Source organism: Molothrus aeneus, chromosome 3, assembly GCF_037042795.1.
Source record: "Molothrus aeneus isolate 106 chromosome 3, BPBGC_Maene_1.0, whole genome shotgun sequence".
Lineage (NCBI taxonomy): Eukaryota > Metazoa > Chordata > Aves > Passeriformes > Icteridae > Molothrus > Molothrus aeneus.
The window spans coordinates 54,826,769-54,845,335 of NC_089648.1; the positions used below are offsets into that span (position 1 = coordinate 54,826,769).

General features: G+C 38.1%; 1 protein-coding gene across 1 annotated transcript in view; it reads right to left on the reverse strand.

Annotated features, from left to right (window-relative positions):
• Positions 1-18,567, reverse strand: part of ESR1 (estrogen receptor 1) — a 179,337-nt gene that overhangs the window by 70,127 nt on the left and 90,643 nt on the right. Inside the window, 1 exon segment of the mRNA XM_066546961.1 lies at positions 3,183-3,373. Within this exon segment, the coding sequence (XP_066403058.1) occupies positions 3,183-3,373 (191 nt within the window).

Here is an 18,567-nt window from a genome sequence, read left to right on the forward strand (position 1 = left end):
TACATTAATAATACTCTGCACTGAGGTTTCTCAAAACAAGGTCTCAGATTCCTTTTGGGACATAAACTAACAAAATAGACTGACATAGGCAGCTTCAGGATGCAGTTCAGGTTTTCAGCAAACCATCTGTTGTTTAAACAAAACTGAAAACTTGCACATATTGAGGCAATTTCTAATTCAGGTTACATCTTAAGCTTTATCTACTTGACAACAAAGAAAAACACCTTAGCATTTAAAACTCACAAAATATTACCAGGAACATTCCAGATCCCCTGGATAAAAGTGAATATTGTCACCTCAGGTAAGTTTGAATGTAGATGTGAGTTTTCATAAAATTTCAGTATATACTTACACAGGTAAACATAGATACCTCAGATATCACTGAGAATAACAGAGGTAATTCATTACCACATACAGTTTTTTCATATCTGTCCTTACATTTTCCTGTGGTTCTATTAAGAACAATATAGAATGCTTGTATACAGTCTAACAGGAATATCAAGGTTCATTACAGCAACTCTCCTATGAAATCTCTGATGAGAAGTACAGAAATTATGTCTGCATCTATATATTTATTGAGAAATACAGATTAGCAAAGAACAAAGTAGCACAGTTATCTTTGCTGAAGCAACAAAAATCTTTGCTTAAAGCATTTTGGTTATTTTTGTTTACACAAAAAAGTTCTGTGTACCTCAACAGTGTTTGATCATATAAATCACAGGAATTTTTTCCCATTTATTTTAGGAATGCAGTATATATAATAAATCAAAAATATATACAACAATATTTAGTCCACGTATTCTTCTATAAATATACCTGCACATAAGTAGCATTCATTCCTAGCTATCTGATCACAGAATATTTAAAATTATTATCATCTGCAAGGTAAATGCATGTTTCTGTATCTATTCTCAATCTAAAAATTACTTTCATTTTCATAAATTGCACACATGTTCAATAAGAACATGTAACTGCAGAAATAGAGATCTCTTCCAAATCCAGTAGAAAATTCATAAATTACCTTAGTTCATCAAGACTGGGTAGCTATGACTTTAAAAGTTCAGAAAACTTTTCTTACCCTCTGTGATCAAATGATTACAATTCTTTCATAAGTACTCATATTCTTGAATTATTTTCTTTATACTTATGGATGTCATTTTTTTACCCTAACTTAATCACAAGGAGAGATGGATCAACTGGAGAAAGTACAGAGGAGCTTAAGAAATGGGATAAGATGGCTAGAAAGTATGTTCTACTGAAAGAAATTGGTTTGTTTAGTCTAAAAAAGAGAAGACTGTGAAAAGATATGATAACAGTCTTCAACTATGTAAAAGGTTGTTGCAATAAGCATTCTTTGTGCCACAGGGGATAGGGCAAGAAGCAAGGAGCTTAAATTAGAGCAAACATGACTTATAGATCATGAAAGACATTTTATGGGATCCTGGAAACTGAAACTTAAGTTTCAAGATTTAAAAGCTTATCTACTTAAAAATTATGTTAAATATATATATATATATATATATATATATATATATATATATATAGCAAGAAGCAAATTTACTAACAAGTCTTTAGTGTAGCACAAATAGAAAACAGATCCAGTGTGGTGGACCACAACATTTGTCCATGTGGAGACCAGGGCAAAACCACCAAGTGCTGGCAGCAGAAACTCAATGAAATGGATTCATTTCTTCTACCACAATGGCCAATCACTGAAGATCTTTGCTGCACGATTACTCGATAACTCTTACTTTTGCTTAAGGCTATTTCAATTTCCACTTTGCTGTGATTTAGTTCAGTTCAAGCACAAGGACATAATTTCAAAAGTCTAAGAATAATTCTTGGCCAGAGGAACTGAAAAGGAAAAATAAAAAATACACAATAAGGGAGCTTTTCTCCTGACATCACAAGTTAAAGTAAATTACTCTGATGTGAAGAAAAAAAAGAATTTCACCCTTTCTCCTTTCAGTGTTGCTTATTACTGACCTCTGGCTCTAACCACTCGTTCTTTTAAAAATCATTTCAGTGTGTCTGGACAAATAGAAATATGAGTAACTACTAACTAATCATTGTCATTCAAATAATTCCATCAATGTCTACCCCTCCATCATTCTTTCACTTTTTTCCTTCAAGGGGGAAGATTCTGAGCTGAATGCTGGAAGTCCTATTTAACTCACCTCAGTGCTAGTCATGCAACAAAACAGGCAATAATCACACCTTGTGATATGATGTAAAACTGTTCCACACTATGCTACCTTCAGTAAAACAGGCAACAGAAATTTTTGTGCCTATGTGTCACCTGGAGATTTTAAAAGCTATAGAAACCTAAATAAAGCACAGCACTTTACCAGTTTTCTGTTTAAAAGGAAGAAATCTGTTTTATTTTCTTCTCTGAATCTTAGATACTGAACAGTACCTCTATTTTTTGCAGAATTACAATTACTTCTTACTCATTTTAAGAGATGTTGAACAAAGCAAAAAAACCCCATCCATTCCACAAAGTGACAGGCATTTAAGGAAAGAATTATCTCTGTCACAGTAATTAACAGTGGTTTTGTTAGATGCCCTTTACTCCACTAGCCTTTTTGACCACAACAAGACTGTGAACAAAACATTCTGTGTATAGTTCAAAGCCCTGCTTTGTTGACAGACACAAATAATATTTCTTCAAGGAAACATTCCTTTTCAATACCGGCTCTCAAAAGACATCTAGCATCTTTAAGGAATTGAGATTTGAACTGAAACATCTGGCTAATGGAGCACTAAATTAAGATTAGTAAATCAATCAGCAGGAATTAATCATCTGACATGGAATACTCAAAAATGCCTTGGATAAGAGGAGAGATATGCATAGCCTGAAAGAGTGATCATCTTGGTCCAATATGGATTTTTAAATTAAATTTCTCACTACCACCATGGTCAGATATACCTAAAGCAAGGATGATATAGAAAAGCTTTGCTTCTCCTCATTAACATTGGACTAAGTAACAACATCTTTTATACCTGCTAAAAGCACTCACCAAGTACAGAGCTAAAACTACGTGGGAGAGCACAACTGCTAATGAAAACCCAATAAATGTCATTGTCCCAGAGTCAGGCTAGAATCTCAAGTACTTTGAGTTTCCTCAAGACGGAGTATAAAGAGTAAAGAGTAAAGGTGACTCACTTGAGCAGGTTATTACCTTGAATGCTCCTTTTGAAAAAGGCCTTGCAGCCCTCGCAGGACCAGACCCCGTAGTGGTACCCCGAGGCGTAGTCGTTGCAGACGGCGCAGTACCGCGTCTCCTTGGTGGACTCCATGGCCAGGCTCCCCTTCTCGTTGCTGCTGGACATCCTCTCCCGGATGCTGTGGCGCCTGTTATCGGAACTCGGCCTGTCAATAGCAGAAAAAAATTAAAAATAAAAAGAAAAACAAGCATAGTTCTTTCAGGGAGGTCAAGCTTCATCCTCTGCTTCAGGCTGTAAAAAAGAAGTCTTGCTTGCTTGAAAACAACTGATAGACAAAAATAAAAAAAAAATTTTCTACTGCTCTCTCTCCTAGTTGGAAAGTTATAGAATTAGTAAGACACAGGGCAATTTCTTATAAATCTCCCTGAAGTTATTGGCTATTTTACCTTGAAAAATAATTTTTAAAAATTTGATAAATTAACCAAATATTTGTTAAATTAACCAAACTTTCAGCAACACAAAGAAATAGCAAAAAACAGCACTATTTTGTGTACCTGCTCCTGTCCAAAGGTTTCAGCATAACTGTAATATCGCAGTTTGGTTGAGAATCTGAGTCAAAAACCACTTATGACTGCACCTGAATTAGTTTAATTATTAACTTAAATTATTATATTATATAAACCTAAATTATTAACCAAGCTGTTTTCAAGTGTTATTGCCCAATTAGAGATGCAAGCTTTCCTTAACTTTTCAAGATCTAAAACTGCATTAAAAAGTGCCTTTTCTCATTACAATACCACTTTCATAAAAATTAAGAAGCTGTTTCAGCACGACAAAAAACAAGCATATCAAAAAAACAAGCACATAAAAAATTGTTGCCAAAGAACTTTTTTTCCAATGACACAGACATAACTGGACTGTACTAGACATGCACATGACCAGCATGTGCAGGATGCTGTGCAGGTGAAAACCAAACAGATCTATCTGTAAATGGCAATGAATTCACACCCACTGAACCTGGTAAGAGGTTATTACGGGTAGCGGCTGTGGGTGTGATACACAAAGCTGAGAGGATGTGAAATTGCCAAGGGAGCCACCAGTGAACTCTGGGACTGCCCCTGGAAGGCAAACGGTTCTTTGCAAAACACACTTTCCAGTAAGAGTCTGCGCTAAAAATTGTCTAGGAGACAAATACCATTGGGTGTGACAGCACCAGACAAGCTAAAGCATGAAGAATCCTACTGTTTATAGTAATTATCCAATTACATGCACGCTTTAATTGCTGGTCAATAAATAGGGGGCTTTTATCTCCCCAGAGTCTCAATATTTTCTCAAATAAACATATCCTGGTTTTGAGCCCAGGAGAATCTTTCAGACTTCTTCCTACATACCTAATTTGCTTTATTCCCTTCTTGAGAACAGCAAAACTTGCTATGCTTTGATGAACCGAGACATTTGGCACCAATCACACCTTCCTGCTCCAAACCTGTACTCCCCAGCAGCTTTCTGATTTCTTTTGGTATGCTGTAATATCTCATCCAGCCTAAGTTCCCTAACATCCCCTGATGCAGTACCTCTCAACTGCTTTCTACCAGCCAAAGGCACCTGGATATTCTCACATGTGCTCTCAGCCATCCCCTCAAGACTTTATATATATATCATTTCTGTCCCCAAATATGATATTAATTCAAAGCTTTCAATGAAAATATATCAGTTATTAGAGGAACCTGAGGCTTTACCAAGTTAGCAGAAACTGCTACTGGCAGCATTCAGGAAAACTGCATTTTTTAAACCCAATGTTCTTTGCCAAGAATTATATACCAGCTAATTTTGAACATTTATTTAAATAACCTTTTCCTTTTGCTTGGAACTTGTGCAGAAGGGAAGAACTGTAAAGGGTGAAGGGCTGACATGACACATCTCTGGTTTTTAGTGAGACAGAAAAATTGGAGAATGTCACAATTGACAACATGATTCTATGAAACTAGGCAGGGGACAAAGCCCTTGAATATTTTAGATGTTAACATGTAAAAGATTAAAAATTTCAAATGTACCAAAATTAATATAGTATCATTAATCAATCATTATGGATACAACGCGTACATAGTACATATAACTCACCTTTTATCTTTTCCAGCCCAACAGACCTAGCTAACATTTTTATTCTTCTCAAGGTCCTGAACCTTCCTTTGAATTTGCTTTATCCCAGTGCCTCATTTAATTGACTTCCTTTTTTTCTCTACTAATGATCAAAGCTGTTGTTTCTTATCATCTCCACCCCATTCTCATCTGTCTGCAGCTTTATCACCTCTGTCAGTACAAGTTTAAATAAACCATGTTGTGGCTTCTTTAAAATACATACTCTTAGGTGCACATAACCACAAGAATGTTTCAAGTACTTGAAGTAATCCAGCAAGCAATCTAATAACCGTCAATAATAATTTTAACAGCCATAGATTAATCCATTAGGTATATGTGATGACTTGATAGATATTCATAATTTTTGACCAATTTTTTTTAAAACTGATACAAATATGCATGTTATAGAAGATAAGGTTCCCAGAATTACTTTCATATCAATAAAAAGAGTAAAAAAATCAAAACTTTGCACTTTAAAAAACAGTATGAGAAAAAAAAATTGAAGTTTCAAAACAATTACATATTTTTTCAGGTGTGTAGCAGTTTTCCAATATTACATGCTTACTAAAGCAATCCTAGTTTCCCAGTTGGATATAAAAGAAAACCCTTTCATAGGTAAAACCAAAATGAAGAAATACCAAAATGTATCAGTTATCACCGATCTATCAGTCCAGGTAAATTAAAATTTCAATTTTCTGAATAGCCATCCTTTTTCAGATCAAGCCTAGGTTCACAAACACATTTTATTGAAGTTGTACTTGAGAAAGATTAAAAATTACTCAAAAAATACCTCAGACAAACAAACAAAAAAGTTTTTTCTAATGTAGAAGGAATTTTAAAAAATCATAAAATATGTGCACTCCAAAGAAAATAAGCTACAGGAAAACACTGAGAAGAAAGATGCAGTAAAGACAGATATCTTTCCATGCTTGTGTGGAGTTTGTCCCACAGGTCCTGTCCATCCTCAGTCGCACAAAGCCCCTGTTCCAGAGGGAGGCTGCAGGCAGAAGCAGTGACAGAGCTGGTTCCCTGCTTGTTCCCAGGGCCCATGGTCCCAGGGATCACAGGGAAGGCAGCGCTGCTCAACCTGCTCGCAGTACCCATGTGTGTCAAACCTGACTTGGGCCTCCATCACCTCCCTGCACACAAACTTGCAGCATGGAGAGAGCACTATGAGTCTGTTGACACAGGCTTTCACAAAGCAAAAGGAATCTAAAGATGACCCTGCTGCTTCCCGCTCTCAGAATCAGTTCCAATCCAGTGGCATTTGAGCAAGGCTTTGCAAACTGGCCCTGCAGAGACGTCACATGCAGGCTTTGACCAACCACAGTGGGAAGCACACTAAAATACCCCTAGACCCATATTCCCAAAAATAACATTCTTTCCATTTATACACAGTAGAAATAAAAGCTGGTAATAAATTAGGTCAAGTAATTATTAGAGGAGGTGAGGAGAAAAGCTTTTTGTGAAAAGAGGTTCCCAATAACAGAGATTGCTAAATCAACATAATGTATCAGATTTCATCCAGAAACCAGCTGCTAGTTAGTGTACATCACAGACCACTGGTGCTGTGTCCTGACAAAAAAAACCACAACAGCCCACTCTTCATCAAGTTTTCAGTTAGGTTTCAAGGGCTGGTCTTCTGGAGGACATAGTACAACAACTTAACCCAGCTTAATGACTTTGGAAAACCATCATTCCCAAAATATAAGAGCAGAACCTTTTCTGCAATTCCCTTTGTAACCTATGCAAACAACAAAAAAAAAAAAAAAAGACCAAAAGATCTTGCCAACTATGTTTACCAAAAAAACCCACAAATCACAAAGAAAGAAACTCCCAGATAAAGCCCTCTCTCCAAGGCCTGCACAAAACCAGAGCAGATTAGAAATCGAAAAAAACCAGAATTTACTGCACATTTCCAAATGTAATAACACAGCAGAGATAAAATGGAAAGTGTTTGGAACCCACAGAGCAGAACAAACTTGTCTCCCACACTCCCTTTCCTGTTTCACACTTTGATGAGTGTGTAAGGAAACAACACACCTCTGCTTTATATGTTCACTCATCATCTGCAGCTCTGAATCAGAAAGAGATTATTAAACTTACATTAACTGCAAAGTAAAAAAGAAGTGTGCATGAGACAATTACAGTTTTATAATGTAAACTCAGGTTTTTTACATCAGGAGAATCTGACTGGCAGGCAGAATGAATTTAGGATAGTCCAAAATACACAATCCACACAACAGTGAGGTTAAGCCGAATTTATTCAGAACCCCATCTTTACCTGAAAAAGGAGGTTTTGGTGTTGGAGGACTTAAGGGGGAAATTATACAAATACTTGAGGACACCTTGAGAAATTCTAGTTTTCTGGATTTACTTTCAAACACAAAACTTTAATCTGCTTTCCAGAATGGATGAAATTTCCCAGGGTAAGGTGCCTCAAAACTAATGGTTATTTCAAAAGCAGCCAAGGTCTAGTACAAATCCTTTTCCACACATTGGACTTATAATGACACCAGTCTGCCATTCCCTATGAAATTAATCTGCTGTTAAAATGTAAACTTCTGTATGGGGTAAAATACTTATGAAATACTCTTTGAACATATCTAAGTGCTTGAAAACACTTAGAAGGCATCTCAAGGAGAAGTACTGCAATAGGATTGAGCAAGTATATAAACAAATAGAGAAAACTGACAAATAATTAAGGGCCTCAAAACTGTATTCTCAAAAAGTAACCCAAATGAATCTGAAAAAAATCATGTGCCACGCAAATGAAAGTATTGGCTTAAAAAAATCTAAAAATATCTAGGGCTGTAATTAGGCTAAGCACAACCTCACAAGAGAGAGAATGCCTAACATGAAGTTGTATCTCAAATGGACAGAATCACAGGATATTTTAGGCCAGATGGAACTTTGGGACATGATCACACGCCAAGCCAGCATTGGCACAAGAGAGGCTACAGCCATGAAGGTGGGCTCCAGCAATGGGAGCAGAAACTGGCATCACTCCTTGCCTGATACTCCACCGGTGATGAAGATCGGCAAGGGCTCACCCTGAGACCTCATTGTTGATGATTGCTGATCCATGGCTCTGAGCACATGCAACACACACTACTAAATTCTCTTCCTCCCAAAACAGGATGGTTTTGTTTATGACACCAGAGGAGAACTCTTGCATAGCTCCAGACCCATGCCCTGGGAGAGGCTACTTAACCTGGCCAAACCCTGCCTGGCAGCATGAAGCTATCCAGCAGTGAGAGCCATCATGCTGACCTTTGCACCATGCCCTGACCTTGTCTAGGTAACTAAAATATACGCAGGACTTTCCTGCCCCACTACCCTCATTTTATTCCTTGATGATCAGCTATGTCCCTGGTGTAGCACCAAAACCAAGAGCAATAAGCATTTCCCTTAGACAACGATGATGTTCCTTCCAGCTTAGTGCTTCACTAAACCTGACATTCAAGTTGACCAACAGTTCCTGTATGGGACAAACATAGCTGTGAAAGTTTGGCACTCCTGGGTGAAAAGAAGCTGTAGGATGAGGAAGAGCTGCCTTTGATTCATACTTCTAAGTGGAATGCATGGCTAGCTCCTTCTCTTCCCTTTCCCACAGCCCTGACAGCAACTTGTGCCTTCACAAGTCTTTCTGTCAAGGGAAATACAAACTGTAACCAGGAAGACCACCAGAGCAGAGCTGCACAGCAGCTCCTTTGACACCTAGACAAGACAGGCACAGATCATCCTGACATAGAAATGCTCCTCTGGTAACTTATTCTCATTAATTTCATGGCTTTTGCACATATCTTGTCTTTTCCTTTGGGGTAAATGCATGGACACCTCAACTGGACTACTTGCATAGAAAACCCCAAGTAGATGCAGTGAATGGATGAGGTGAAGAAATATGGACATAAAAGAATAAGGAGAGGTAATACGAAGAACTGCTTTAAATATAACAGAAGATGTATATGAAGGCCAAATAAGAATAATGGCAAGGAAACCAACTGAAAATTGACTGGCCTCATTGCAGAAAAAAAAAAAAATATAACTGACAAAAGAGAAATGTAAGAAAAATAAACGAAAATAAAGTTATATGAAAGTTGAATAATAAAATGATCTTTAAATGCTGACGGTATTTCACAGTCTATCAGGAAATGTATTTAATAGTCAGAAGATACTGAAATGCTTTCTTTAGGACTAAAATAAAATGAAATTTGATTTGGCAACTTAAATTTCAAAGTTTATGTAAAATATCTTGGTGTTGACCCAGAAAAAGTAGTGTTGAGGACAAACTCTGGCAACATGAAAACAAAAGCTTATCTTCTTAGGTCATCAAAACTTCTTTTTTGATGTTAAATTAAACATTTCCTTTGGCATTAGTTTTATCATCTTCCTTCGTTCTTAACCCTGGTTAATTTAAAAATGAGTGATTGAAATGCTACATTTTGATATGCCAAAACTAAACCACTCCATGTGTGCATCAAAATGTCTTCTAAAACTGTCTAGTAAAGTCAGTATAAATTTGCACATTCTTACACTCTCTTAAAGCTTCATTTTTGACAAATTTAATTTTATTCTCAGATCTGTTACCAATAATTGCAGACTGCATTAAAGTCCAGAGAGATGTGCTTATGCACTGTCAATGAGGGGTCCACAACATCTCCAGCCACATTTCCTGGAGGTTCTACTGATGGGAGGGTAGAGAAGCCCAGACTACTTGTTCATGTGTAAAATACCTGAATTTGTATGTTTTCAATAATTCCCTCTCCCATACTTTCAGACCTTGGACTCATTTTCCATGGCTTATACATATCAGCTAATAATTTTGCAGCAGATTCTCTTGACAACATAGAGGTTTGCCCAGCTTTCTGAAAAATGTGGAAGTTTTTCTTGAGAATATCAGGGGAGTGAGGGGTGGGTTCTAAATGGGAAAGAGCTCTATCTATTTATCAGTTCTATGGGTCCAAAATTTAAATCCATACCAAAAAAATCTTTCAAATAAATACTGAGAAATTGTCTCTCTTTCATTCTGATTCTCAGTGCTGATGGAATCTGAACTACAGCTCACTTACAGGGTCATTTTCATTATTCTTAAGTAAAGAATGGTAGTGTAGCTGTACTTTATGGAATAGCCCAAAAATGAAATAGTTTTGAAGCAATAGCAGATTTCTGGGTTGGTTTTCTTTTTCCTTATGCAGAGAAGTTTATAATTTCTTTTTGAACATAAGGTGAATGCAGAAACACTCACACATATTCTTTATATGAGTATACCTTAAAAAAAGATTAAGATTTTAAACACAGAGCGGTTGAACTGCATCTTGCAAATGCTGTTCAAACCTTCATTTACCTGTCCTGTGTATATGTATATCTTTAATTACGTGACCATACTTTTCAAAGGGCAACAGGCTCATCAGTGCACCAAATAAAAAAGAATGCATTAAATGAGCCGCTACTCTGTCTGTGAGACTTTTTTTCCATGACTGCTCAGTGTCTGGTGCCTTACTATCAGCACATTGTCCGAATTGAGAATTAATTTCCTCCCAGTATTTCCATGCCACTATAGCAATTTAGCAGCTGGCAGGTCCTAATGAATGTATTTTTCCAATACTCTCCTGAGTCAAAAGGATAAAAAATGACACTGAGAGAGATTAAGGTCAAAAGTATATACTAAGTTATAGGCAACCTGAGTTTTTAAGTACTCACCATTAAATAGGTTTTGAATGCTCAGAGTGCTACTTTTCTTGTCTGCAATTGCAAGAGCAAATGTTCAACACTTACATGAATCAGACTGTAGGACTTCCACTTTGCACAAAAAAAATTACAATACAACACCAAAGTGCTTGTGAAGAGTTAGATTTAAATGATTTCTGAACTTAACAGAAGCATTTGTGGCAGAATTAGGCAGAAATTCAGTTCTTCAGGCCAGAAAATCTGCTGCTTCCACATAATAATTTTTGCCTCTTTCCTTTTTTAGTTACCAGCCTTTGGGAAAAATGAGTAGAGAATTTACAGTGACATATTCCACTATAGAAGAATGACACATTCCACAAATGATCCTTTTCATATATTGGAACAGCAGCCCACTTATAATTACCTTATAAACATGGCAAAAATTCTAATAATAATCACAAAGGGACCAAATAAGATTTAGACAGGTCACCTTGTCTTGGGCTTAATAAAATTACAAGTTTGCAAATAATAGCTTTTTGGCATGTAGCTTCTCACCTTCTAAAGAGGACATCTAGAAAAACAAAAATGTTACCCTTCTGCCTCACAGAGTCACAGGCAGCAGAGCAAGGCCATGTTGGGGGACCCCTCACTTGTGTTAATGGAGAATGGGATGACAGATCACTCATTCAGCAGCAGAGGAAGGACATCAGTGACACCCACTAACTGCTGTATGTATTTGCACTACAAGTCCCTTCTTCTACTCTATTTTAGGAGAAGTAAAAGCTCTTAGACAAACAGAGACTGCTGCCACTGGCGCCAGTTGGAACCTCTGCTCTGTTCTCCTGCAGAGGTTCTTTGTCTACTGCTCTCATTTGGCCCATCCAGCCCCACTGATCCCATTCTTACACCCACCTTCACCTTTGGGCTTTCCCTTCCAGCATCATCTCCCTGTCTGGAAAGGACAAATTTCCCTCCTTTGGTGCCTGGCCTCACTCTGCCTGGCTACTTCCCTCATGCCCAGATTCCCTGCAGGCATTTCATCCAAAGCTCTCCTCTCTCACTCTCTCTCTCTCACTATTAATTTTCCTCATGTCTTGGGCAGGATGGCTCCACTCTTCTGCCTCTCTCTGCACCCCAGCAACCCAGTCTACCATGATTATTGACCTTCTGCAATATTTATATATATAATCCTTTTTTTTTTCCTGTGACCTGAGCGAGCAGTTGCACAAGAACATACTGAGATTTGTAACTAAAGAAGATTTGAGGGACCTTAGTATTGCCATCTCTTGACAACATATAACTCATTAATCATCAAAGGACATAACTATATATTTTTTACCAAGGCTGAATTTAAAATTTTTGCAATCCTGTGGTGAGCAGCTCTTTATAAGTGCTATCAACTATCAACATGACAAACAATGAAGTTTTTCAAGTCAATCCTGCTATAATTAAAAAATACATCTTAAAAATCACAAATATTTCTTTGTAATACCTGTAAAGCTATGAAACGTCATTTATGCGTAGAGACTCATCTTTTATGATTTGTAATTCTGTCTTTACTCCTCTGGAGTGGAACTGCTTCTCTTGGAAGACAAGCCTTCAAAGTAACCACTCCCCACTGCCTGAGGTTTGGTGTGCCAGGACGTTTTGCCCATAGGATAAAATGAAGGCCAGAAATACATCTTAGAAGAACCAATTAAGAGATGCCATGCAAGCCATAACATGTGATAAATGCCATACTATTTTATGCCAGAATTTAACTTCTGAAATAAGAGAAAACATTATTCTCTGATTAATATTTTGAAGACTACTTAAATCACCACAGAAATCTAATTTCTGCAAAGAAAAAGCTCAGACAAGAAAATTTCTCTCCTTCAATTTTCAAGTCAAAAATATTTACAGTGGGACTTCCATTTCGCAGAAATATTGATGTATTTTTAAATTTGACAAAAATATATTCAAACACCGAAACCTTTCTTTTCATGCAATGCACATTTACAAAGAAAAAACCATGTATATCATTAGCACAAAGAATAAAAGACACATCCATAGGTACTATTCTGCCTTGTTAAGCAGAGGGAGAAATTACTGAGAATTCTACCAGCAGCCAAACTTCCCTGCAGTCCTGATGTGATATAAGTAACATCAACAAGCCCACAGAAATTTTGTAGTCTGCACTCATTACATAGCAGCATCCAGTAAAGCACAGGCAGAGCATCACTTAAAAGACTCTATATCTCGACCTGCCCCACAGGAACTTGTTTTAACTTGTCTTTACAGTATTTCCAATTATTAAGTCTCTCCCTGTGAACAGTTTGCTGCTTCACTACCTCATGGCCAGCCCAAGTCCTCTGCTGGAAATAAAGCTTATTTTCCCTCAGCTATTTCCAGTTAGCCTGGAGAACAATTCAGACACTTCTCTCTTGCTACACATTTTCCCTTCCCTTTCCTGCTACACCACCCACTCTGCCTCCATCCTTTCTTTCATAATTCTGCTCTCATACGGACTTTGCTTGCCTAAGTGAGCATAAAAACCTGAAAGGTGCCTTGCCAGTCTCTTAAAACAGCATATTGACCTGTTCATGTGTTTTTCTGTTCACAGAATAAAATCTGCATTTTCTGCAAAAGATTACTCTGTTGACTTGTATTACACTTATGACCTTCTCATTCATTTAGACTATTTCTTAATCTGAAAGTCCTTTTCTCTACTTAGTAATTCTACAGCTATTGTACTTGTTCATTACTTTTCTTCATCCCAAAGGGCAGATACTTCAGTGATCCATAGAATTTGAGAAATATTTAATGTTTCAGATTCTGTTGTGGTAAGCAGCACTAGAAAAATATTCTCTTTCATACTTACATTTCAAGCGACCCATTTAGAGACCTCTGCTACCTATAACAACTGGCAGATAACTTTCAGTTATTTAAAAATTAATGGTAGTGTCTGATCTATGGAGTAAAATCTCTGCAAATTATTGGGCTTGTGTATCTTTTGAATCCCTGCTCATTGGATGATCCCTCTACTCTTTAAGGAAAAACACAAGTGGGAAAAAATTTCGATCCAATTCCCTAGGATATAAAATGATGACTGGTCAAATTGCTTAGGGTTTTTCTGCCCATTTCTACCTCCTGCCAAGAGTAGCTTTGCCTGGGCACGATCTGTCCCTGACACCATCCCTCAGTCCCAGACTCTGCTGCATGAAGAGTCATATAATCTGAGGAACCTCATTCTGCTGTCTTAAAGCATGCCAAATTTGATGAAAAAGCTGCTGACAAAGTGTCCCAGGGCGCTGCACAAGATATGATTTTCTGGCAGCAGTAGCAAGTTGCTGTGTGGCTCTGTGGCTCTGGAGACAGGAGCAACAGGGCCCTGAGTGTGGCAATCAGCTGTGCCCACAAATGTGCCAAAGTGGAGTGCTCAGCAGGCAAACACTCTGGAAGCGTGTGCTTAGGATATCTCACTTGAGTGTAAACAATCTGAAAATAAAAGGTTTGAAAAGCTGAAAGCACTAACAAACCAAAAGGCCAGATTCAGCTAACAATCTCATGTACATCCTGTACAGTTTTCATGCTTTTAGAAATTCCTTGTCCTCATTGTCTCTATTAAAGTTAATTCTATCCCTCAAAGACTTGGCTAAAAATTGCATCCCTGCATTTCTTATAAGGGTCTTAGAATTATAATATGGCTTTTGTGAATAGGCTGAGGTTTATCCTTTCATAACATACCCAGAATAAGTATTTTCTCCAGGTTTCACTCTAGTAAGCCTTTTCCAAAATTATCCAGACACCAGGCCACTTTTTTTTTCTTTTTTAATGCTCAGATAAACTAGCACAATCCAACTACCTGAAAAGAAAGGGTTAAGTGCACTCAATAGATTGGAAAAAGGTATTTCAGGAAGTGCTGTCAGATTCTTACACTTACCTCCAAACTATTTCAAAGGTAAGTGCCAGCAAAAACACAGGAATCAGTCATAAATCTTTCTTTACTGTGCCTTTATAGGACTGCTAAGTGCTCATGTGATCCTTTTATTTTTGAGCAAGCACTCTTTCAAAGTATTTAAGATGCACACAATGTTTAACCAATTATCCAAAGGTTCATTAAATTCCTTGGAAAATCTTTCAATGACCAACATTAAACAAGACATTTTTAAGAAAAATATTTGAAATATTTAAATTTTTTCATTTACATCACGCTCAAAAAATTGTTAACTAGGAATGCTGATTACAAAATGCAACATTATCATTTAGATAGCATTGTTTCAAAAATTCCAACCAAAACAAATCTAATATTTCAAATTACATTTCTTTCGAATTAAATCTTAAAGGGTACTTTAAGGGGCACACTGCATTTCAAAATGAACTTTTGAAACAAAACACTAGTACAGCCACGTGTGGTCATAACAAAGAAATCTGAGGGCTCTAGGCCACAGGAAAATAAACCTTGGTGAAATAAAAGACTACTCAAAGTAGTGCTTTGAAGTTCATCAAAGTGCATGCAGACCTCTTGAACCAGCTAGAGAAGAGACAAAAACATTTTCCCAAACAGATTAGCACCTGGCCATCTCCAAGAAACTATGTGCTGCCTGCTTGCAAGAATACAGAAAAAAAAAAAGAAAAAGAAAAAGAAAAAAAAGACTAGGCAAGGGTGCCAAACCCAAAAACATGATAGACAGCAGAGAAGGAAGAGGCACTTGAGAAAATCTGACACCTGCTTGTAAAAATGCTTGAGTACTTACCCCAGCAAATAAGGTTTATCTGAAGTTCCTTATTTTTGTCCCAAAACAGTAATCCCTAGGAACAGAGCCTCTTCAGTCCCTTGAATTAACAGTGCACACTTCAGGGCCCAGTGAAAGAAAAAAACAGTTCCTGAACATACAGACCCATTTGTGCTTAAGCCAATTTCATTAAACCCAACTAATAAATACACACATTTAGGGTAAACTTTTTGGGAAGATTATTTTGGAGTAATTGAAAAAGCCCTGAAGGACAACACAGTCAGTGGTCACAAACAGCATGACTTCATGAGAAGAAAGTCTTGCTTTTCAAACTCAGTCTCCTTTTAAGACAAGGTAACACACCCAGCTGGTCAAGGGAAGCCAGTTGATATAATCTTTTCAGATTCTAGCAAAGGTTTAGATACTGTTTCTCACAGTGTCCTTCTGGACACAGTCTCCAGCTCATGGCTGGATAAACTCATCGTGAGATGGGGGAGCAACTGGCTCATGGGTTGGGCACAGAGGGTTAGAGTGTATTGGGTGACACCAGACTGGTGACCTGTCACTAGTGGGGTTACACTGGGCGCCTGTAGAGAGACCTGAACAAATCAGAGAGCTGTGCAATCACCAGCCTTAGGAAGTTCAACAAGAGAAAGTGCTGGATTCTGCACTTGGGATGGGACAACCCTGGATGTACAGACAGACTGGGGAGGTGAGATGCTGGAAAGCAGAGCCACAGAAAGGCACCTGGGGGTCTTGGTCAGTGGCAAGTTGAACATGAGCCAGCAGTGCCCTGGCAGCCAGGAGGGTCAGCCCTGTCCTGAGGGGCATCGGGCACAGCATGGCCAGCCAGGCAAGGGAGGGGATTGTCCTACTCTGCTCTGAGCTGGGGCAGCCTCACCTCCAGTGCTGGGGACACTTTTGGGTGCCACAAGATAAGAAGGATATAAAGCTATTAGCATCCAAAGCAGGGTGACCAAGATGGTGAAGGGCTTTGAGGAGAAGCCATATGAGGAGTGGCTGAGGTCACTTGTTTTTTTCAGCCTGGAGAAGAGGAGACTGAGGGGATACCTCACTGCAGTTACAGCTTCCTCATGAGGGGAAGAGAAGGGACAGGCACTGATCTCTTCTCTGTGGTAACCAGTGACAGGACCCGAGGGAATGGCCTGAAGCTGTTTCAGGAGTGGTTTAGATAAATTTTAGGAAAATACTCTTGACCCAGAGGATGGCTGAGCACTGGAACAGGCTCCCCAGGGAAGTGGTCACAGGACCAAGCCTGAGAGAGTTCAAGAAGTGTTTGGACAATGCTCTCAGGCTCATGGTGTGACTCTTGGGGTTGTCCTGTGCAGGGCTGAGAATTCGATGATCCTTGTGGGCTCCTTCCAAGCCAGGATACTCTATTATTCTATGATTCTGCTGGTACATGTACAAGGAATATGCATCCCAGACATTTAAATTACTTGAAAGTCATATGTTTTAAAGTGTAACAAGGATAACTGATGGGAAAAAATCCCATGGCCAATCAAAGGAGAGGTGAAAAAAGTCTGACAGAAGGCAAACAAACAGCCAGTCTGAAAGTACAACATACTGTCCAGTCACTGCATACAAGGACTGCATTTCCCCTGCAGGGATGAGCTGCAAAAATGGTCACAGTACTCAAGGCCAATCAGACTGACAGAAAGCCGGTGCTTTGTAGCTTATTTGATATTATATATATATATATATATATATATATATATATATATATATATATATATATATATATGTATGTATTTATATACCCACACATAAATGCTTCTCTTCCTCTGTTAATAAAAATTACTAACAAATTATGTCAAGTTTCAGCCTTGGACAGCCTGGACCCTAGTAGAGGAAATGCAGACCTTACAGAAGCATGCTTTGGTTTGTCCTTTCAGTCGAAATGGCAAGATGGATGCAAAGAAATAAGATACCTCACAAAGTCATGGTAGTTGTGAGGAAACATTGATCCAGCTGAGGTATTTGACTTATACTTGTTCTCTGAAAATTGCTGAATTCAACTTTGCATGCCAAGTCATTCTGTGAATAATAATGGGCAGAAAACCATGAGATAAACATGCTGGAGTTTGACATACAGCAGTGGAGTCTGTCAATACCATGTACTCTAGTTCTTAGGTGTGTCCTAGCTTTTTAAGGCCATACCCTGTTAACAAAAGTAACATAAAATATAATTATTGATTACATATGTCATAGAGATTCTCCAGAAACTGAAAATTACACATACTAGAACTATCACAGAATCACAGAATTTGGGTTGGAAGGGACCTTAAAGATCATCTTTTTCCAGCCCTCCATCCATGGACAGGGACACCTTCCACTAGCCAGGCTACTCAGAGCCCTTTCCAGCCTGGTCTTCAACACCTCCAGGGATGGGGAATTCATAACCATGTAAGAAATAATAAGAAACAGAACCTGAACAGATTGTTATATAAAGGCCACAGATTGAGACACCCCCACTATAGTGATTTTCAAAATTATTTGATTTCTCAGATTCTACAGCTCCTCTTTCAAACAAGGACAGCCATAAACTTTCAGCCTCTCTCTAAGTAACTCTTGGACACCACCTCTGAAAATTTAGTGTTAAAGGCTACAAAGGCTGTAATTTTTCTTCATGTCCAAAGCATAGAAACTGTAAATTGCTGCCAGACAGGCAGTCTAGCTCTACTTTCATTTCTGAACATAGATGTTGAGGCCTAGAGTAGAAAAGCAATGCTGTTCAACATACAGCCACAAGACCTGAGATGGGAGGAGGCCAGAAAATGCAGAGTGAAGAAGGAAGGATCCCAACTGTGTGGTCACAATGGTTTACTAATCCAGCCACAGGAATTGTGACCAG